This window comes from Botryllus schlosseri, chromosome 14 (genome assembly GCF_051294905.1).
Source record: "Botryllus schlosseri isolate E-star chromosome 14, Bs_hap1, whole genome shotgun sequence".
Classification (NCBI taxonomy): domain Eukaryota; kingdom Metazoa; phylum Chordata; class Ascidiacea; order Stolidobranchia; family Styelidae; genus Botryllus; species Botryllus schlosseri.
The window spans coordinates 19873387-19897590 of record NC_137249.1 but is presented as its reverse complement, the minus strand read 5'-3'; the positions used below and the strand labels follow the sequence as shown (position 1 = coordinate 19897590).

The window sequence follows — 24204 nt, the reverse complement described above, 5'->3', positions numbered from 1 at the left end:
TGAAGTTGAAATGCACCTAATTTCAATCAAAGATGCTGTAATGGCGTGAAAATTTGCAATATATGAAAAAGGTTCACAGCGCATAACCTGGCAAGGTTCCTCTGCGAACGCGAACCTCCAAATTTATGAGGTTCACATACAGAACCCGAACGTGGATCTCGCGTTCACACCATCCCTAATATTAATTCAATGCATTTCGCAGATGTGTCATACTTAACTGCGACGTATTTGAAGTAGAGACTTGAGATTCTTTCTACCCAAGCTTCCCTGCTGGTTCCGTATCATTATAGATTTCGGTGTCGATCAAGCGTGAATTGCAAAATTTTTCGTGGGAAGGTCAATACTTTTGAGTAGAAGAAAAATATTCGTTTTTCAGGAAAAAAGACGATTTGTTTAAAACGTACTAAAACATACTTTTCGAGCTATGAATGGTAGAGCACATACCAATGTTAAGTGTGATATATCCCCCATACTTCCGCCAAAAATAATAATTTGACTTTGATTGGACTTATACGCCAGATCTTGTCAGCACACTGCATAAGTTCGTAACAACACGATCGAATATATCAACTCATTCGGAAGCTTGATATTCCTGCGCGTTTTGCCTATTATGGTGAGGATGAATATTGCATGTGGCAGAAGGGTCGAAATATAAGACTCACTGCACAGTAAATGCTTCGGTGAAAATATGGGTATTTGCCAACTTCCCACCATAACGCAGTTTTGAAATAACGCCATCGGCTCTTTCTGGTACCAATTAATGCTTTACCTGAAATCTCCTTGATATATACTCATAAGTCAAATGCATTTTACTCTCTTTATTAAAATTAATCTCAGATATCGATTTCACATATAACACCGACATTTGATGCACTGTATGTATTGGTACGCATCCCATCATTTCCGTTCCCCGCTGGGAATACCTCGATGACGATGACAGTATGGCTTGGCGCTGTATTCGGTTGACCTTGCATCCATTTCACGTATGGCGCAGGAGTATGATCAGACAAGAAAACCATTTGTGACTGCAAAATAACAAACCAAGTCGAATCGATACAGCAAAGCGCATGTAACATATACTAGCTTGTTCTGTATTTGGATACTTGGAGTTTATTTATATGAACGGCGACTTTCGTGGCGTCAAAGTAAATTATATTAGTAAAGCTGGCAATTATCAAGTGATACTTTCGTCAAAATACATTTTATACAATCCTAGTCATTTTACCTACATTTCTACAACAAATAAGTAACATACAGTTCCGATGCCTGTGGGTGTGTTTTAAGACTAGGAATATATCGTTTAACCAAGCGGTGGGATTCAAATAAATTATTAACCGGTTCTGTTACAAAAGGTCATGAACAGTAACCAGATATGGTAACCGTTTCGCTGATCTCGCGAAATTTCGTAAGTTGCGTGAAACCGGCTGAATCGGACCACTGTGGCTGTACTGTATGCACGAAAATAGACTTGTTGTACATAATATTCCCATAATTAACGATCATTCCCAATATTTCCCTTGTATGTGATAGATATTAATAATTACTTCCTCGACATTCATTGCTAATACTTATCAGAGTTGGATCAATTACAATAATTCAGTTCAATTACAATTACAATTACAATTACTCAATGCGAAAAATATCAAATTACAATTACAATTACTGTTAAACTTGTAATTGATTCGGTGGAGATGTGTTCTTTGACAACCATAAATACGTAATTAGCAACAATCTCAAGCTATTCATGTTTCATTCATGTTACGTAGAATACCCTTTAATTGAAAAGAAACTCAAACGTATTCGAACTATTCCTAATCATGAGTAGGCTACTGAAAACTACAAACACAAAAAAATGTTTCAAGCGACTGTTAACAACCAAAAGTTTGAGCGACTAACAGCGAATAGGGTACATGACAGTCAATGAAACGTAATCAAACGATTAGGCTACTCAGAGCTGAGTGAGGACAATGAAATGTAATTGGTAAGGCGTCAGCGATAAGGATGATAGCCCATGATACCGATAAGATGTGCAAAATATAAATAAATGCAAAATGAAAGAACCTCCTGATAACTACGAATTACAACATTTCGGTTCGCATTTACATTTCCACTTGCTCGGAAACTGTTAGATTACATTTGATTAACATTTGGGTGCGAAATTTTCTGGCCCCATTAAATTTGGCCTAGATTGGGGGTAAGATTGGGATAACATCTCAACAAATGCGTGATCAAGTTTGCTGAAGCCTTGGTTGGAAACTTGAATTTATTTTTGCAGTGGTGTAGAAAATGGTTCAGCACAGGTTTCAGAAGAGTTTATTTGCTGTTCATCCATTTTTGAAACATTAAAATTTAGTTTAGCCGACTGGTTCTCTAACTTTTCTAGACACGCCCCTCCCCTTTATGACAGTGAAATATTTCGTGCCCCCTTATCGCCATATCAGACAATGAAACCAGAATGTTAGCAATCCTTACAGATAGTTTGATGGCATGGTAGGTTATGACTGTTAATGAGAGAATTCTCCAATATGAAATTGGGACTACACACAGAGCAATACCTATGAAATGGGGGTGAATCGCGCCAAGCGTGGAAAAAATTTCAGTTTACCGGAGCTTCGCACCCCTCTTCAGATGCTTTCACGCTGCCCAAGGGGAGCACGCCCAACGGTTTGAAAACCACTCGTTTAGCCTATATTGTAATTCGCAAAGTTTTCTGTTGCTACTGAGGTATGGGAAACAGTTAAGCATGACTGAATTATCTAGTTATAACACCGCACGCATAGAACATCGATGTAAATAGGCTAAATATTACAGGTGGCGATTGTATACTAAGGCCTTGAGGCCTTGCGGCCCCTCGTCGTCATCCTTGTCCGTACCAGATTTTCACTGGTGTGACGTGTTATTGATTGATTGATTATTTTATGTTGTGATTGTCAGGTTCCCATAACAATGTAATTAAAATTGTTCTTGAGCAAAATTTTTATCAAATTACAAATACAATTACAATTACACAAAATTGAAATGCTTCAATTACAATTATAATCACAATTACATGAAAAAATGTAATTGATAACATTCAGCTCAATTACAAATTACAATTGATCCAAGTCTGCTGCGTATGTGTAATTTCGACAATGTCAACAGAAAAGAGGCATAAACATTTATCGCAATCAGGGTTGCATTTGAACCGTCAACAATCAACATGTTTTAAATAATGTTTTGAACAAATGCCATTTAATTTTTTTTTTCAAAAGTTGTATAATTATGCCATAATTGTTGAAACTTTAAATAATTTTGAAAAGTCATGCAGCATGTTTCTTCCTGGTCATCAGCGCTCCTAAAGGAGCGATTTGGATTTTGAAGGGGCGAAAACGCTCATGGGGCGATATGGAGAGCGCTGGGCTCAGGGGCGGTATGGGGGCGCTGTAGAAAAATCGCGTCGCATAGTAGAGGGTGCATTAAAGACATATGGTTATGTGGTAAAAACAACAGTTCTATTTATCCCTGAGTTCTCATTGCAAATTGAAATCCAACAAAATCTGTCAAATCTCAAAATTTTACGTTGCGCTTCCGCGCAAAATATATGTCGACAATGCGTGGCAACCCGGGATTTACAGAATGTTATGTATTTGCCGTTTAGACATTATGTTGCGCGTGGTATGGCTGGAGACTGCGTATTTAGTTGGTTGATGAGGGAGTTGGCTGAGAGCGTGGTTGAAGATGGATGTGAGTAAGTGAGCACTGAGCATGCCTCTATGTTTGGTAGCGTGAAGTATGAGTAGTCGCTAGCAGTAGCATGGAGTGGTTGTAGTATTAAGAAGTTTAAGTAGCATGGTAGTTGGCAACGTATTAGTAGGCTTGAGGTGGACGTATCCTGTCGTAATCAATGTGCGAATAGATGACTGGGGCATGGAAAGATCACGGACGATGCTGCGCGAACATCTAGGTCAGTTGTTCTCGACTTGGGGGCGCGGGAGGCACTCATAGGGGCGCGAGAAATTGACAGAGTCTTATAAATCGTGACTAAACATATGTTTCACAACCATTCACTCTACCGGTCAATCTAATCACATGGACTGGGAAAGGATCAATATGTGATAGTAATATGTGATACTGCTACTATATTAATGACGGAATTCATTCGTGAATCTGAAAAATTTATCAAAGATTTATCAAGATTCATGTAAACTTAATTGGGCGTACTTTTCGATCGCCAATTTCCCGTTAAAATACTCCCGTCACTCTAGTTTGGATATTTTCCACAAAATGTTTCGAGCTCGGAATCGAAGAAAGAGGCACTGAACCACTTTTAAGAGTGAGAGCCGTTTGTACACTAATGATTAACTAAATATATTTGTTTTTGAGAGCTACAAAATTAAATATCCAAAATATTTTTTCATCGTATAATAAAAGATGATACTGTTTAGTGTTGAAACTCGCAACCTCACATGAACGTTATATAATATGAGTTGCATTGTTTGGAATACATTCGTGTTGAAGTTAACAACTGGATGCAGTACTACTTTCAATGGGAGAAAAGCTCCCTACCACCATCCCAGTTGATTTACTAGTCATATGAACCAGCAAAACAAAACAAAATATAAATAACGTCCCTGTATTACCAGTCGCAGAGGTGAATTCGGGAAGTGTACACCGGGCTCGAACCAGATGATATGAGCCCGTACCCGATGGTTGTTGTAACAACCTTGATTTGTTCCTGAATATAGCATAAAGAATTATTATAGCGGTAATTTGTCAGGCGCGATTCAAACTATTTCCAATAGTCAAGTCCCAACTCGAAAAGGTCGACCGGACCTCGAACTCTTACCCCTTGTTTTACTACCGTCCTTAAAATATGGGAGAAAGCGCCAGACCTAGACAATTTCGAAAAGGGGATTTGCAGCAAAAAAGGTTAAGAACTACTGGTTTAGCAGTATAACGAATATATTAGATATAGCCTATATATTAGGGTGGAGTGAAAAATGAAAATTTTTGAATTTCAAAAAAGGGTCTTGATATGTGGTGCCAAATAGTAAACAAATAAATTCTATCGTAATTTTGGGTTCGTACACCCTCTAGTGGTCGTGCAATTTCACCGAACGAGCCAAAAACAGCTAATTTCGCCATATCTGGATCATCACTTACACTAGAAAGTCAGTTTTGGGCTTGAAAGATGCAGAAGCAACATGTTTCTATCTCACTTCCATAGAACTTACTCTTAAAAATGAACAGAAAAAAAGTTACAAGCAAATTTCTCATTTATAGGTAAAATTAAGCACTGAAGCAGTGGGTAGGATGTCAAAAGCGTGTAGAGATTGATCTTATGACTGAGCAACATACCCTATCAATTAGAACTACTTTTCAAAACTTGCTCAAACAAATGAAACCCCCTACAAGCATAAATAGCCAGGGCTCGGGCATCGAATAGAGACTGCTAAAACTGTATTTAAAACAGCGTCCATTGGTAGTGCAGCGTCACGATATCGGTAAGTTTATAACAACGGCCCTAATGAGATTTCTCACCAAAATGCTGTGGTAGGGTTTGTATCATATTTGTCAAAAAGCTCCTGAATGAAAGCACGAAAATTGAAAATACACATTCAAAACACAAACATCAATTCTATACTGGAAACAGAATTTTTTTGTAGCAGTATTACATGAGTATCAGTGTGCACAAACAATAAAGTGATGTTTAGTATTGAAAGATTTCATCTGCTTTCAAGACTGCAGTTTTGGTCTGATGAGGCCATCTCTACGTTTAAATCCTGAAACATTGAGCAAATGCTTATGTCACCACTGTCACATGTCTATCCACTGCCTGGTTGTGGTAAGGATAACTGAGCCTCAATGGTGATGATCATAGGTTTCCCAGCTCATGATCAGACAAGGTCTTGATTGCGATGCAGGCGGCTGTTCAATATTTTTGAGGTTTAAGTTGACAATTTGGTTGAAAGATTAAGTCTTGATGTTGATAACTGGAATTTGGAAGAATCTGATGCTGGTGTCAATGTTTCTGCTTTAGGGTTTGGTTTCATTTATATATCCTCCTTCAAAGTCGTCAATTGGAACCAGATCTGCAATATTTAGAGGCTGGGCCCATCGTTCATTCAATATGGTTGACTCTCGCGTCTCAAATTTCAAAGTACTATGTGGGACAGAGTCGTCCATCGAGAAATCTGAACTGTCTTGCTCAATTCTGCATGGAGGTCCATTTTCCGTCATGGTTTGAAATAGAAATGCACAATTCCATTGTTGAAGGTGCAAAAAAGTTTCCACAATATAGTTTCCCGTGTCACAAAGCTGACTGATACCCGAATTCACTATCTTGCACTATCTTTGCTACGAAGAAATGCTCATTTTGAACATCCAGAAAATGTTTTGCTGGGAATGCTTTGGTGACGAAGAGGGAAACGTCCGAAGATTTACAGTTAACAAGATTACAGCTATGCGCAGAACAACCACACGGTACCAAATTCCAATTACGAATTTGAAGGAAGATATATAAATGACACCAAACCTAAAAACAGCAACATTGAGCATCAGTTTCTTCCAAATTCCAGTTATCAACATCAAGGCTTAATCTTTCCACCAAATTGTCAACTTAAACCACAAAGATATTGAACAGACGCATGCAATCAACACCTTGTCAGATGTCGAGGTGGAAAACCTAAGATCATCACCATTAAGGCTCAGTCATCCTTGCCACAACCAGGCAGTGGAAAGACATTAAAACGTGGTTACTGAAGCATCTACCCATGTTTCAGGATTTGAACGTAGAGATAGCTTCATCCGACAAAAACTGAAGTCTTGAAAGCAGATGAAATCTTTCAATACTAAACATGATTTTAATGTTCGTAAACACTGATACTCATGTGATACTGCTACAAAAATTTTCTGTTTCCAGTATAGAATTGATGTTTGTGTTTTGAATGTGTATTTTCAATTTTTGTGCTTTCATTCAGGAGCTTTGTCACAAATATGATACAAACCCTACCACAGCATTTTGGTAAGAAATCTCATGAGGGCCGTTGTTATAAACTTACCGATATCGTGACGCTGCACTACCAATGGACGCTGTTTTAAATACAGTTTTAGCAGTCTCTATTCGATGCCCGAGCCCTATTTATGCTTGTAGGGGGTTTCATTTGTTTGAGCAAGTTTTGAAAAGTAGTTCTAATTGATAGGGTATGTTGCTCAGTCATAAGATCAATCTCTACACGCTTTTGACATCCTACCCACTGCTTCAGTGCTTAATTTTACCTATAAAATGAGAAATTTGCTTGTAACTTTTTTTCTGTTCATTTTTAAGAGTAAGTTCTATGGAAGTGAGATAGAAACATGTTGCTTCTGCATCTTTCAAGCCCAAAACTGACTTTCTAGTGTAAGTGATGATCCAGATATGGCGAAATTAGCTGTTTTTGGCTCGTTCGGTGAAATTGCACGACCACTAGAGGGTGTACGAACCCAAAATTATGATATAATTTATTTGTTTACTATTTGGCACCACATATCAAGACCCTTTTTTGAAATTCAAAAATTTTCATTTTTCACTCCACCCTAATATATATCCCTTGAACCGAATAGATGTTCTGATGTGGTGATGATGACCACCGACCTTTAAAATTGTGCATGACGATGTTGTCTTGATCAGAGATATTCTTTGACCCGTTTAAGACGGGGTCAAAAACCCTATAAATACCATGTGTCCCTTGAGTCGTCTGGACAGTGTCTTCATTCACCTGACTAGAGTGATGATTTTGCAAATACCTGCACAACTCATTTATGGATAACATTCACGGTAATTTGGCAAAAGTCAAGCAGTTGTTAATCTATTCAACGCAGTATATGACATGAACATATTTCTTGAGTACAAGTACCCGATTCGAGCCTTCCATTCAATGCACTCGTGCGAACCATTGTATTGTAATTTCGGATGCTATTTTTCTCCTGCATAGGAATAAACGTCGCTAAAAACACAATAGAAAACATGATTTATGGAAGAGCTACGTTTAGAACATGTTTGTTTTAAATTGATTCATGTTTTAAAAGCAACCCTAATCGCAGTGAAATACGGACGACTTCCATTGTCGAACTAACCACATTGCACATTGTCCGCATTGCACGCATAAATGTGGGTGATATGTATTGGTCATGCGTGAGTTTGGAAGTGTAAACTTTCTTAAGTACATACGGTAGGCTCAAATAGCATGCCAGTCTTGATCGTTGCTAAGGTGACTCCATCTTGGCGAGTCGAAATGAGCGGTCTCAAATATCGAAATACTCCTTCCATGTGATGCTTGGAGTAGATGTTTCCAGGCTTCGCACCATATTTTTCGCAAGCAAGTCGCGCAGCATTTTGATTCATTCTGCTTCCTTTGCCTCCGACAAAAATACTGAAGAAGCAGTGACTTTCGTATTTTACATCGCATTTATCTGAATATAACATTCATAGTAGGTAATATTGCCGAGAACAATGCAACAGATCAGTGTTTCTTAACCTTGTCGCCAGCGCCCCCCAAGAGGCGATTTGGATTTTGAAGAGGCGGAAACGATCAGGGGCGGTATGGGGGCGCTGAAGAAAAATGACGTCGCAGTAGAGGGGGTAGTAGGGACATATGATTTTACAGTTCTATATATACGTGGGTTCTCATTGCCAATTAACATTTGACAAAATCTGACAAATCTCGAAATTTTTCGTCGCGCTAGTCGCGAAGTAGGCCCTATGTGCCGCCGGTGTTTGTAACATATCTTCATGTGTGCATTGGTTTATTATGATTCATATAAAATTCATTGAGCGTACTTCTAGATCGCCAGTTCCCCGTTAAACACTATCATCACGCTACCTCGTATTATTTTCCACAGAATGTTTCGAAGTAGGTATTTTATCCCGCAGTGAACAGCTAGCGTGTCGAAATCGAAGAAAGAGGCACTGTACCACTTCTAGGAGTGCAAGCCCTTTGTACATTAAAGATGCCTTGGAGCTTTTTGGTCAAAATGATAACCTAAATATAATTTTTATTTGAGAGATACAAAATTAAATCTTCAGTACATTTCTTCATCGTATCATAAAGGATGATACTGTTTAGCGTTGTGACCCGCAACCCTGAACGTTATATAGAATGGGTTGCTTTCTTTGAAATACATTCATGTTAAAAAGTTAATCGATCGGAGGGTATGAGCCCGTACCGGATGATTGTTATAGGAACCGTGATTTGATACCGAATATAGCCAGGACCGTAACTGCCGCACCCCAAACCCCCCAATTGGGGGGCCTGAGCTCGAAGGGGGCACAAAATTATTTCGCGAATTAGCATAAATTATAGAGTATTTTTTCAAAATTTATGCAACTTTTTCAAAAATTTTTCGCGCCGGGCGCGATTTCAAGTTGCCAATTATCTTCATTTTGGGGTACTCTTCCCCCAAGAAAAAATACGCAAGATTTATAGAAATGGGCATATCGGCGTTGGCTATTACCGCGCCACGATGCACCAAGACGTATAAAGTTTTAGACCATGTAACATGCGACTCGAAGAAGTGTGCCAGTACGATCGGCAGCTAGAAAACCTGGGCCGAAAAGGACTGCCCATATGCTGACCGAAAACTTCGTTATATCTCCAAAATACATCTAGGTTTAGGCGCCTAAATGACTGGCGCCGAATGTTCCTGTGCTGGCAATCTGAACCTCACAAGACAAATACCATCCCGCAGGGAAAAATTATATGCCAGTGAAGAAATACCAATTTGAAATCGTGTGCGTCTTTTAGTTTAGTAGCCTACGTCTGGGCGATTCTATTTTGATACAGCAGACAGGAGTTAAATCTGATTATGTGAGCAGAGAGGACAGGAGATTGATAGCAATATACATGCAATTCTTGATCTTATTGACCGATTTTATCATGAATGATCGACAATTAACGCGCTTCGCGCTGGCTCGGTACATAGTACGACCAATTTCGTGGCAAAAGCGAACAATAATGTGATTGGGTGGAGGTTTATCACCCTATGGAAGCGCAAGACCCAAGTTTATTTTGGGGGCCTGACGAAGTGCTGTTTTGTTCCTGCCAACGGGTATACGCCCGAAGATGTCTATTAATTATTGAGAGGTCCTACCTTTTCAAACACACCTCACTCAGCTCTACCTGTAAATCTAATTACGTGAGCAGAGAGAGGATAAAAATTGATGGCAATATATATGCAATTCCCGAACATACTGACCGATTCAGTCATGAATTATAGCAATTTTCGCGCTTCGCGCGCTCAGGCGGGAAAAGCCGACTCAGATAAGTAGCGGTGAACAGTATACAGCTGGAGGGGGGTCTGGGGGGCAAAGCCCCCAGAAGTTGACTTTATCATCACATGGGGGGCCCAAGACCGACGTTTGGGGGGGGCTGACGAAGTGCTGTTACGGCCCTGAATATAGCACATACTATTATCATAGTGTTAATTAGTCGAGTGGTCGTCGGGTGTGATTCAAGCTATTTCCAATCGTGAAGTCCCAACCCGAAGACACCGACTGGACTTCTAACTCTTACCCATTGTTTTTACTTTCGTCCTCAATTGTTTTTCGGGGGTTGGGGGATGCCAGACCCAGGCAATGTTCGAAAGGGGGCGCTGCAGGAAAAAAGGTTAAGATCCACTGCAATAGATGAATAAATATTGTATTATTGGTCACTATTTATATGCTGATTACCACTACTATTTCGAGGTATAAGGCCTACTTAATTTCAATGTTGCCTACTTGCACTACTTATTCACGTGGTAATGTTTCCAGAATACTTCCACTTTTACTGTGCGACCCCTGATCAAGTCTGCTTTTTGACACTGCTTGCTCAAGTAGTTAATACTTTTGTGCCTTTCATTTTCGACTTCCTCTTGAAGTATACTTTCGATATGTCTTCGAAATTGCAACTTCTACTTATAATTGAGTATTAATTTACGGTGTCGCTTCTAATTCTGCTTGAGTAGCAGCGCTGACCGCTTTGACCGCTGCTGATTGATAGTAAAACAATAACTGCAAATATGAAAGCACCTTCAACTATAAAGGTTGTTAGCATCATCATCATCATTGGTTTATTAGCAATTTTATCAGTTCAATACACCACAAAAATCCGATACAATGAAAAGACAGGAAGATGTCGAAGCGACAAGGAGTAGTCTATGGAATCTGACACCCACCTTGGCCTAGGCCAGTGGTTCTCAACCTTTTTTGACACGCGCCCCCCTTGGAGATGGTCAAAAAATTCGCGCCCCCCTGACCCCCTTGCATTTATCATTATGTCAAAAAGAGCACATCATCTAATACAGAGGTGGGCAACGTTGGCCGCATTTCGATTGCTTATGTAGCGTAAGGCCGCATTCCAGGGCATAGCCGCAATGAACGATCTGGACGCAAAATACCTATGGTAAACTGTCCATATCCATTCCCGGTGAACTCCGGACATCTACTTTTCACAATGGCCTATTGTACGCACCGAAATCGTGAGGGGCAATGTTATGAATAGTTGCCGGGAGGTGCATATTGTCGCGCGGAGCGCGAAAATTTTTCAGGGCCGCGAACGAATTGTTATTTCCTGCCAGTTCCCATTCCGGCTCAGATTAAGAAGGGCGCTACTGCATTAAAATCGAAAAATGAAGTCTTGTTGAATTGCGCAGAGGGCGAAGAAAATTTCAAGATTAATTAAAATCTCTCGGAAATGCGGGAGTGAATTCGTAATTGCAATTTGCATGTCTACGGCCGCCAACACATACTAATTGAAATAGGCGTCGACGGCCGCTCCAATTCCCTTCTACGGCCGCAGGCTGCCCACCCCTGATCTAATAGTATACATAAGGTCTATCTTACGCCAATTTTGAATCTGCATTCCAGTTGTTGAGTCTTTTACATTGCTGACAAATTTCTCCAAACTTGTTTGAAAATAACAAAAAAAACATTGAACAAGACATCCATTAATTAATTTCATGGTAGGTCACCCCGAGACTAATCCTGATGCTGGTAGTGAGTACAGAGAGCAAGGCGTCGTTCCGTCCTGCCAGGCTAAATTTTATCAGTTTTGGAAATTAATTAAATTGTATTGATTTAGAGTAGCCTAATTGAGGGCGAAACCGGGCAACCTATGTTGCATCTAAGTCTGTCTTAGGCAGTGCAGTTCGCAAGCTACTAACAAGAGCTGCCCGGCGCGACAAGCTTTAGGCTACTGTCAAAGCTATGAAGCAATAAATGACTTACACGTGGGAATTGCTCTCTATATCTCCAAAGAATTTCAAAAACTTGCTCAAATGAAGTTGAAATCAGACTATACTCCGTTGAGCGCGGTTGCTAGAGTTTGTATTTTGCAAACTTTCTTGAATATGGAATAAATTTCATCTTCATTAATCGTCTTCTCATAATGGATGTGAAACACATGTTCAGACACGTACAATTTATACTGACTTTGTCAATTTCTCGCGCCCCCCCTATACTGACTTCGTCAATTTTTCGCGCCCCCCCCTGAGAGCCTCCCGCGCCCCCCAGGTTGAGAACCCCTGGCCTAGGCGATGTAAAGAGGAGGCATGCACACTGAATGAAAGTAAAGAAGATAGTATAGAAAAAGAATGCGACAAGAAATAGGGCGGCATGTCATTGGAAGCGAGATCGATAGGTCAGTCGTGGTCCGGTAATCTTGAGGATGGAGTGTATTTATTTAGTAGTAATTGCTTGTATTTCGACTTGAATGTGGACATGCTCGTCGACTGTCGGATGGCCGGCGGGATACTGTTCCACACATCAGGTCCGGCATATTTGATGGAGCGATAATCTTTCCGGTCGATCATATGATATTTGGACGACGTGGACGCGCGTGTGTTGTACTTGTGCGCTTTTGATTCAGAGGTAAAGAAGTCATTGAAATATTCGGGGCAACGACCGCAGTGAAACTGATACATAAACTTGGCGATTTCTAGTTTCCGCATATCTTCTATGTTTAGGATCTTCCGGGGCATTTAAGAATAAAAACCGAACGCAATGACACGAAATCATTCCAAAATCATCACTGGAAATCAACCGAGTCGAATCAAATGGTCTAGAATTGAATCAAATCATGTATAGTCATTTCAACTGTGGAAAAACGCGCAATACGGGGTAGGTAAACAGGCTCCATTCGTCCAGTTGATATTCGGCGACGCAAAAGCCCACGCTTAACATCATGAAAATGAAACAAAGAACTTTATGAAGAAAAATAGTTAAAAAACAGCTTTTCTCGATTCTGATCAACCGTGACTCCAATATGAACAGTGCGTTTTCGAAACGCACGAAATGATTGACAGTTTGGTGAAATGAGTACGGCGACACCTACGTTCATATTGCACATATTTAGAATAGATTACGTTCACATCAGAGGGGCGACGTGCGTATTGAATGACTTGGATATATGTTTACCGGATACAATGTTATCGAAACTCAGTATGAAGAGATCCTTATTGGCTATGGTATACACATTGGTGCAGCACAGAAGCGCCCAAAGCAACAACACAATATAAATCATAGCGGGACTAAGAATAAATGATGAAAATATGACGTATACATTAAGCGACTATAGTCTAGTTCGGTAGCGACCAAAATTTTTACCCTTTGCTACCAATAGGCCTACTTTAAGAATCACTGGCGTAACCGATGCCAGCTGCAGTTGAGCGGTTGGTGGGATTCCTTGGTTGAAACGATAAATATTACAAAATTATAAATGTTTGGCATGCCAATTGGTTACATTTCGACATTTTTTGACATTTTTGGCACGCTGCATGCGAAAAGTTGCCGACCCATTCTCTACGTTATATCTCAACTTGGTATAAGACGAAGTCTTAGTAATCCTTTCAACAGGCGATTAGCGACTGGACTCAAATTGCAGGTCTGGGATGGAAGACCTTGTTCATAGAAAGTCATATGGAACGCTGAAGAAAACATTTGTTTACATAACTGCTTGGATTCTCAAAAGCATGCCAACCGAAAAAAAATGCACGTATACATGAATATAGCAATGGTCTGCAAAATTCAACAAAAAAAATGCGCCAGAAACTTTGATGATTCATTTAGGCTGATGTTTGAGTGCTGAATCAGATTCTGAGGTCACGTCATAACTTGATCAAATTTCGACTTTCGTCGGTGACATTACTGTGAGAGTATAACAGCAACAGGTCAAATATTGTTATTGAGATCATCTATATCGGGTGTGGCCAGACCTGCTTCATGGTCGAGCTGCATATCAAAAATCTTAGTTTTAAAATAGCCACAACACAAAAATTTAAAAATACGAATTTATTTCGTCGCAATGAAATAAGGCTCTCGAATGGAGTTTAATATTGTGTTTTGATACTGTACATCCCCAACAGGGCCGGAAAGTGTTTGAAATCAGGCTGATATGACCCCAATGCAGCGTGGAGCAGTTCCTTCAAGTGCTGGTGAACATTTAAGTAAGATTTCAGTTCGGTAATCTTATTACTCCGTAAATCTTTCTTCGTTGGTTAACTCGTGGCAAAGTTTCGGTGTTTGATTTCGTAATGAAGTTTCAAGTTACTAGCTTTGTAATTATTGAGCGAATCTTGACAGGTAAATCAAAGTGGCCTACCTCAATTATCACTGAGAGCAAACTCTTCCTCCCATTCTGTTTTAAAAGTTCTATTTTCCTGCGCATACTTTCTTTTCTTGCAATTATCTCTCAATGACATTTTCTTGGTCAACTCTGCAGTTAGCGCTAGCCTTTACAATACAAACGGAAGAGTCGCATTCGAGAGTCCTGAAATGATTGTGACCTGCGCTACCGCGATAAATTAATCAAGTTCATTGTTGAAGACATGATGAGCATGTGATCTCGATTCGAGAGTTCAATTGCAAATCCCCGGCCCTGTGGTGCCACCTTCGTAACGTAAACGACAAAGATAGATGCAACACGAAAACAGTACGCATATTTTAATACGTGATAGAATGCATACAGTGGTTCTCAATCTTCTTTCATTCCGAGCCGCTTTTTCCGACTTTTAAAAATATAGGTGGACGCAACCATTAGTTTGTAGCAGTTATCATCTTTATACATCACTCGTGGTTTAAAGATTGTGTGTATAGTGCCTCCGCACTCAGTTACCACCGTTATCATTATAAATCTATCCTGCATACTCAATCTGTCAGTAGATTTTGTGACAATTTTGTGCTCTTCCGTGAAACATAAAATTTTGTGCATTTATTATGCATAAATCTGGAGCTTTCAGTTCATCTCCAAAAGATAACGCAGAATAATTGATCAACTTACGATGGTATTTTAACATTCTGTAGCTCATCTCCGATACTTTCTCCTGGAGTTCTTGTATCATCCTGGTCTGATTTGCATATTGACGAGCGGAAGTCACACATGGACTTAGCGCTGCATATAGCAAAAAGACGAGAAGCGTGTGCGTGTACATGATGTACAGAGCGCTTTAAAGGCATATAAATTTGAATGATTATAAATTAAAATTATCTAGTTGATTGTATCAGTTTCAATCATTGCAACGTTTATAGAAGATGTGTAGGCATATCTCTTCGTATCTCCCAACACTTCTACAAATATAGTGCTTATTCACTCAACCAAATATGATATATATATGGACCGGGCACTCAATGCTAAGATACTATACTACAATAATATGACAATCACATCACAACCAATGTTCCCTCTAATTTTTGACGAGTCTGCGCACACTCACCAGCTCACTGCGCACACCCTTGAACAACAGTGCGTAACGACTAAAAAAAGGCCATCACTTCGGATTTTTTGTGCGCAACTTAGATTTTTTGTGCGCAGAGACCGTGTCAGCACTGCGCAATTGCGCACGTGCGCAGCTTAGAGGGAACATTGATCACAACCCAGCGGGATTGTAATACCGATTGACATTTTCAACTCCGAAGCAAAATGCAGGCTAAATAACGGTAGGCCCTACGACAAAAATAACACTTTGCTGAAAATCTCGTACAGTAGTTTCGTACCTATATGCCTATTTTCCGCCCAAATCCAATCATACCGTATCAAATAACTCACGGTGCTATTTACCCTATATTTTTAATTGTCAACGTCAATACAATGCGGCGTCAAAATTTAAGATTCGTGACGTCATGACTAGAAAAAAAAACAAATTTTAAACTTGTTTGTTTCAAATTCATTATTGTTTCAAATGCAACCTACTTGGGACAGGAAGTCGTTTCGTTGTTTGGTTTAATTTATAATCCTCGCGCGAAGCTGAGCAGTTTCATTCCACCACACGAAACTCATGCTATATAGCGTCTGGCTATAGATATGTGGCTATATAGCAACCATTGCATTTTATAGGTAGGCTATACTGGGATACACACTAGAGCTTGTTTACTCGTTTTTTAATCAGTGCTTAAGATCTTCGCGTGCTGACTGTTAAACTATCAAATCAAATAACATGCGGGGGGGGGGGGGGTTGACTGTTGCTATGTTTGAAGTTCGTAACGTTTACCTAACACCCCGCGGTGTGAGTACATTCCCACGAATTCTGGCACCAAACATCACTTGCGATTAATTAATAATCTTTCACGACCATTCCAAGGATTGATGCCTCAGACCGTCTGTGAAATGGCAGACTAACAAATTTGACAGCACTGCAGGAATTAGGTTATACAACGGAACCTTCCCAGTATCTCATACCCTATAGTAATTTAACAAAACTTATAAATGCAACTTTTTACTGCAACTTTTGTGAAAATTAAGTGCAACTTTCTCGAGATTTTAGTGCAACAAAAACTTGCCCTGGTTATCAACAATTAGTAAGGCGATTTTTTTTTTTGACATGTCTAAATACGTCAAAATTGTAGTGTTATAGGTCAAAAAAAGTCAAAATTTTTAACAAAGTCAGAAGCTTTTTGCAACCTGCATTTCGTTTGTATTGTCGATTTTGCACTTTCGGTGAACTTATCGTTTGACATTTTACAGCTTATAGCCTACTTTATAGGCCTACCGTTGTAGACGGCCCATTGTCTGTTCATTGTGAATCATAAACATTGAAATGAAACAAATAGGTTGACCTGGTGTTGTGCTCAACGTACCGCAATATCCTGAATGAAGCAAGACTGCGTGGGCATTGCATGGTTCTTATATCAATAAGCGCATTATGAAAATCGTGATGTATTGTAGGTTTGTAGACAACATTGTCAGAATGAGGCAGCCCGGTGTGTCACCAGCAGCGTATACACGCACAAATTCAGTGTTGTTCAGTGTTGTTCGGTGTTGTTGCTGCTGTTGAACGTCCTTTCTCCATTCTTGACAGGCTTACTTATAGTAAGGACACTTTCTACCCGAGAATGTAGGAAAGTATTCGTTGTACTACAACAAATTTTAATTATTTCTTCCATAATACGTGAATAACTACTGGAATTCTTCATAGGGCCAGATTTCATTAGAATAAAGTTTTTCATGTACAAAATTTGTCAGTTTTTGAGTCAAAAAAGTTTTTTCAGGCCAAACTAAGGGCAGATAGTTCGCACCAGAAATGAAGATAAGTAGTACAATTGTACCATTATGTGGGAGAACACATAGTTTGCATACGTTAGGTTATAATTTGGTCAAAATTAAGTTTTTTAAGGTGAAAAAATGTCAAAATTTTGATATTTAGGTCACAATCTTCCGTATTTTAGGTAAAAAATTTCGCCCGAGTAATTTGGTGTGATAATACGGCGTGGTGATCAATACACCTTGGAACGTATGTCCTAATCCATTTTGCGGCGAAAATGTGTTGGTAAACGGAGCGAAAGTGCGACTATCAACCACACTTTTAGCCAAAAGAGTGTGTATTTACACCCAAATGTCCGAAAAGGGTGGTAAATTAAAACAAAACCTAACTCGGAATTATATCGCTGTCATAAATCCAAAGTGCTCAAGTTCCTGCGTGCATGCATAATTTGGATTAAAATGTTGTACTCGATTTATACCGCGGTATAAGTCTGAGGTATGTTCTGGTTTCATCATGTGTCATGGGTGTATATTCACACCCTACATCCCATGTGGTACAGGGTGGGAAAACACACTCTTTTCTCTAAGAGTGCAGGGTCTGAAAAAGATGATATCTGATGATGAAGATGATGATGGTGATATCACGCAGATAACTGAAATCTGTATATGGAACAAGTTAACGTGGACAATGGACATTGAGTCTTGTATCGTCTATTCAGTGGTTCTCAACCTTTTTCACCTCGCGGACCGGTAAAATTTCAAAAAGTATTTGGCGGACCGGTGGACTTTCAAATATGGAAATCAACTCAAAACGTGAAGTATGCAACTGTTTTATGCAAGTATATGGTGCTGGAGTGTGACATTTTGAGGGCTTTAATCGTAATCAATTATTTTCATGATGGCATCCATCAGATTTTACCGTAGTGAGTCTGTTGAGTCGAGGTAAAATTGCCTTGTCAAGGAAAATAAACGTGCTAGCGCCGAGAGTCGTTTACAGTTTTTCGCGCCAAAGGCCATGGATTTAACCAACCGCTCTAACTCGAATATTGATATTCTCTTCGACAATATCGAGAAAACAAACGTTTCGGAGTCGAGCCAAGCACCTTGTCGTACTACCTTGCTCATTGCCCACTACCACCAGTCGTAAGTTACTCTGGCTATACTATGAATACAATGCGCCGCATGAAAACACCTGACAACAGCTATACCCGGCCCTACACAAAATCAGGGTCGATCGTCAGCCTAACTGCCCAAAAACGGTGGTCCTCGGCCCCGCAAGGTGATAAATCAAACTTCTAGGGGGTATCGTCCCCAGACCCCACAGTTGGTCGGTTGTTTTCACCAGTATTTATGGACACATTCAATCTACTGATAGATAGTGCAGCCAGATAGTTTTCTATAATTCATGACTGAATCGGTCAATAAAATTGTTAATTGCATATCTATTGCTGTAAATTTTTCGGTACAGATGATTGAGGTGTCATGTTGAAAAATTAGGGGCACGAAATTAATATTAATTAAAAAAAAACTATTCGGGTGGGCATGTTGGAATAATTACTTCATTGCATGTAAATATTTCGTCACCTATTGTCTGTTATATAGTGACTATAGATATTGAAATCGCCCAAGCGTGCTAAACTAAAGGAGGCACACGATTCCAAATTGGTATTTCCTCACTGGAAATAATTTTTCTCTGTGGTTTGGCATTTGCGCTGTGGGGTACAGATTGCCAGGACAGTGAGATTAGGCGCCAGCCATTTTGGAGCCTATGGACAATTGGACATATGTATATAAGTTTTCGGCCAAGGTATATAAGTTTTCGGCCAAGGTTATCCCACATGTGAGTTTTTCGCACACTTTTCGGATTCCTATGGTAGTCTAAACTTCATTATGTGTTGGCGCGTCGTGATGGGGTAATGCCTGACCCCGAAATGCCTATTTCTATTATTCATGAGTATTTGTTGGGGGAAGGGCGCCTAATAATCAATACATTTAGTGACACTAAACCGCGTCAAGCGCGAAAAAAAAATTGACAAAAGTTAGATAAAGATTCAAAAAATTGCTCTATAATTGATCTTCATTCACGAAATAATTTTGGGCCCCCTTCAAGCTCGGCCCCGCTCCAATTGGGGAGTTGGGGTACGGCAGTTACGGCCCTTCACAAAATGAATAAATCGAAAACGAATGATCTCGCAAACTGCGCTGTTTAGCGAGTCAATTCGTACTTGCCCTTGCTACTCATATTTCGTCAAATGACACGAGTTGAATTTCAAGTCAAATCGAACATGTTTCCAGACCGAATAGGTTACTTCAAGAAGTTCTGAATTAGTTTAAAATTTGATGTTTTATTTATTAATGGACAAGCCTTCAACATATTGACTCTTGAAATTTAGTTATACAATTCCAATATGCGTCGCGGACCAGCTGGATAGTCGGCGCGGACCGGTACCGGTCCGCGGACCGGCGGTTGAGAACCTATGGTCTATATCGCTTCGAAGTATCAGAAGTTGTTCACAAATATTTTTCCAATAGTCTGCTTCCTGTGTTTGATGACTTTTTCATACCTGCTAAACATGTCCATTCCCATTACACGAGATCCTCGTCTAAAGGAAACATCTACTTACCCCCACCCAATAGCAACCTAACAATGAGATCTATCGACTACTCGGGACCTATCATCTGGAATGCATTACCACCACATATCCGTGAATTGCCTTAAAATAGGTTCAATTGATCACCTCTTATCATTACACTAACACTGTTGCCCTACCTCGCCCAGACATTGCTTCATTGATCATTTGCTACCATTGTTTAATTTTTTTTCTATTTTCCTTTCTTAACTAAACATTTTTTACAGCCAGACTGTTCAGAGTCAAGTGTACCTGTTTGATGCTGGTGTGATCAGACTAGATGACCTTCACGGTCTTATCGATCACTCCTATCCAGACATGGGGTGATTACTTCATGAATGTAATCGATTGCGATTACGATTACTTCTGAATCACGCGATTACGATTACGATTACGATTACAGCAAAATCAGGAAGTAGTCGATTACGATTACGATTGCATTGGAAAAGTAATCACGATTACTCACGATTACATTTATTTTGCATCGTATAGTAGTTATATTGGATTGCGCTGAAAAGGCCTAATGATGTAACAACTATCTTTACAAAAGATGGGACATTTACTTGTTACGTCATAATGTACCCATCGCCCATTTTATAGAGGACGGTTTATCGCACACAACGTTTTGCATTCTTGCAAGGTCCATAACTGCCGCACCCCAAATTCCCCAATAGGGTGGGGAGCGTGGTTGGAGGGTACTCAAAGGTATTTCGTAAACCAACATAAATTATAAGAGTATTTTCGATAGATTTCATTACCTTGGGAATTCTCTTTGAGCTTTGCGATTTAAATGTCTCTAGATACCTTGATTTCAAAATGCATACGTCTCCCCCTCATGAAATAAGGCTTGTATAATTCATAGTAATAGGCATTTAGGTGCCACTCAATACCGCTCCTCGACACATCAAAAGACATGTGCAGTTTCGGCCAACATGAGACTCCACGAAGTGTGCTACTAAAGAAAGACGTTGGCCGAAATTTGGATAATATGTCCATTGTCAATAGCCGCGCTGGGTGGGCGTAACTAACAGTCTACTCCTTTCAATCTGAGCCAACGATGCAAATTAGACATGACAATTTGTGTGTGCGTCTCACGCAAGTTTTTCTTTTATTCGGCTATGTTTGGGCCACTACAATCACTATCTTTTGGCTATATAACAGACCGGAGGTCACGAATTAACAACATACAATAAAGTAATTATTCCAAGATACCAGATGTTATAATTATGAATTACGCGCCCCCTGCTTTTCAGGTAAATCTGGCCATCGGGTGCTTAGATAGGATTAAAAACGCAATATAATGCAATTACCAGCAATATTATTGATTAAATTCAATCTTCAACTTCAAAATTGACTACTCTATGGGGGCCCAAGACCAATATTTGGGTGGGGGAAATTTTGCAGTTTTGATCCTGATATTAGCCACAACCCACGCTAACATGGTATATAAGCCGATGGCTATGGCGGCAGGTCCAAATGTTCAATAAAGAATTGTGAAATAGCGATTGGCGCCCGTTTTGAGTAGGATAATATGAGAATACGAGAAAGTGAACATAAAATTCTGCCTTCAACTTGATGCAGATAATGTAATGCAAGCTTCCATTACGAAAACGGCAAAACAACGGCTCGGTTATGATATATATCAGCAGCTGTTGATTTTAATGCTTCGTTGTGGAAACCGTAATGTATTATTTGACGAGTACAAAATTTCAAACCTCTGTCTGGTGTACGTTCGTACCATATAGGCCTACTGCTCGCCAAGCAGCACGGTGAAACTGCATTTAACTATAGAATTAGAACTATTACATTCTATAGTTTAACTAAGCAAAACCGAACATCAATACAAAAGTTTATATTTTAACTTAGGCTGAGAGGTGATTAAATATCCTGTTGCGAGGTAGTGGTGTCTGAAATGTATTGATAACCCGATATACAGCACGGTGTTTTTTTTACAATCACACTTATGTACATCGAATATCTATTTACTATGTGTGGACACTTCTTACGCAAAGACGAACAAAGCTAATAGGCTACCTCTGACGTAATGATGACCAATGGCATTTGAAAATCAGACGTTTACGCTCTCAATAACTGGTATAATATCTCTTCCTTTTTCACGTGTGTTCAGTTTATGTCACAGTCCTTGAACAAATAAAAAGTAATCGTTCATTCACAAAGAAATCGATTAAATATGGGAAGTAGTCGATTACGATTACGATTACTTCGGGATTTTTTCGAATGTAATCGATTGCGATTACGATTACTTGAAAATGCTGTAATCGTCGTAATCGATTACGATTACTAATCGCGATTACCCCATGTCTGCCCTATCTAATACCGAATACTGTGCACGCATATTTTCTGTACCACCATCACTGCCGTTTGTTATGTATTTTGGTTCGATGAAAATAAAGACTCTCTCTCTCTCTCCATCGAAAACGCAGTGTGAAAAACTGCGATGTAGACAACATTGTCGGCATGAAGCAACAAGGTGTGTCTATATTCTGTCATAATTGTAGCGTTTGGTCAAAAAATTGTTGAAATTGTCAAAATTAGTTATCAGTAGGCAAAAGGTCTTACCAATCGTTTCATCCAAACTTTCATACAAATCAACAATAGACGCTGAAGGATAAAGGCACGTGCCTCACCTTTGCTATCACCTTGATCTGTATATTATCTTCCGTGAGGTATTTCAATTTGAATAGTTAAGAAAAAGTCAGTGCACGCCCAAACTAATTGGAGAGTATAGGTACGACTAATTCCAGACCGATGTCAAAACGTTGTCCACTGCAGTCGCGACGTCGCGTATAAACGAGAGCAAAACAGCACCGCTTCGATATGCATGCTCTTGCTTATCTTTAGAGCAGGACCGAAATAGCACTTGGTCGGGCCCTCCCCAAACTCTGGTTTTGGTATTGGGTACAACACACGGTGTTGGTGCGCTGTGGGTTGGTAATGACGGGCTCCGCAATGCCTATCCAGAAATGATGTGCAATTTGTTTTGGGGTAGTATAAAATGATTTAACGACATTAGACTGCGCGAAGAAAAAATTCCATGTTAAAAAGTATTTGGAAGTAAGTGATTTCATCATTTGCGCCCGCACGTAAATCTCAAAAAGTTCAGTGTCTTTCGAGGTCTTTTCGTCCGACTACGGACGAACTTCATGAACGCGTTCTCGGTTTCCGTGCGTCCGTATATTGTTTTAGTTTTGCTGCTGATTTCGACTTGGCTCATCTTCATTCTTGGCGTTTCATACACCGCAATCGCAGCGACATTAGCGATGAGGAGCCCAGTTAAACCTCCGACACATAGACGTTGAACCGAACCGGGACTCGAACCACTGCCATTGGAATCGTGACGCTGGTGCCTAACCAACTATGCGCCACTCGCTTCCCTTGAAGTCATTGCGGCATTACATTAAAAAATTCATTGAATACTGTTTTGGTCTCCATTCGATTACACGATTACAACTCTATTCGTCGCCTCGCGCCAGCCATACTCGTAACAACTCGATCGATCTTGTCGTCACTTAACATGGCAATGGCAATGAACCACACATAAATCGCCTTCCAGAACCCCATCGGGGTATACGTTTCAACATTTACTTGTACGAGAGATTTGTTATGCTCATTTTTCAGTCAGTTTGTATCTTTAAAACACCGTTGTTTTAAAATGCAACCATAGATATGGGCCCACCTCGCCCACCCTAAAGGCCACCACTGACTCGAAGTAATATAGGGTGTTGCGAACTATTTTTCCAGTGAGAGGTTGTCGTGAGGTCGAAAAGGTTGAGGACCACTGCGCTGGCCCCACCGATTCCTCGGTCGCTGAAAGGCGATGATAGGGGTCGTGTGCAGCATAGCCTATATTTCAAAATAAAAGTGATGAACATGATACTTTTTGTTGTGTAATAGAACAATATTTTGTGTTCACTATGCCCATCACCCGTCTTAGAGCGCACAGCGTTGATCTGACGTAAAGTTGTGGTTGCAAGACGATACGGCCTATTTTGTCTCGAAATCGTATTCTTGCAGCCCGCAGCCTCTACGAAATTTGAAAACTGGCCTGTGATCCGTTTTGAGTCGGCGACCCCTGTTGTATAGAC

At 39.9% G+C, this 24204-nt stretch overlaps 1 protein-coding gene across 1 annotated transcript; it reads right to left on the bottom strand.

The window, feature by feature from the left end:
* Positions 1-798: 798 nt before the first annotated feature.
* LOC145455732 (uncharacterized) lies at positions 799-16331 on the bottom strand. The gene is made up of 4 exons (XM_080333711.1): positions 16182-16331; positions 15273-15436; positions 8189-8430; positions 799-1025 (listed from the first exon to the last, which is right to left on the bottom strand). The coding sequence occupies exons 2-4, from the start codon at positions 15421-15423 to the stop codon at positions 834-836; spliced, it is 585 nt and encodes a 194-aa protein (XP_080189837.1). The 5' UTR covers positions 15424-15436; positions 16182-16331; the 3' UTR covers positions 799-833.
* Positions 16332-24204: the final 7873 nt, after the last annotated feature.

Coding starts and splice junctions, on each gene's coding strand:
- LOC145455732 (XM_080333711.1), bottom strand. CDS start 15,423: ATGTACACGCACACGCTTCTCGTCTTTTTGCTATATGCAGCGCTAAGT. Junction 8,431..15,272: donor CAGAATGTTAAAATACCATC/GTAAGTTGATCA, acceptor TGTTATATTCAG/ATAAATGCGATGTAAAATAC. Junction 1,026..8,188: donor GCATGCTATTTGAGCCTACC/GTATGTACTTAA, acceptor GTTATTTTGCAG/TCACAAATGGTTTTCTTGTC.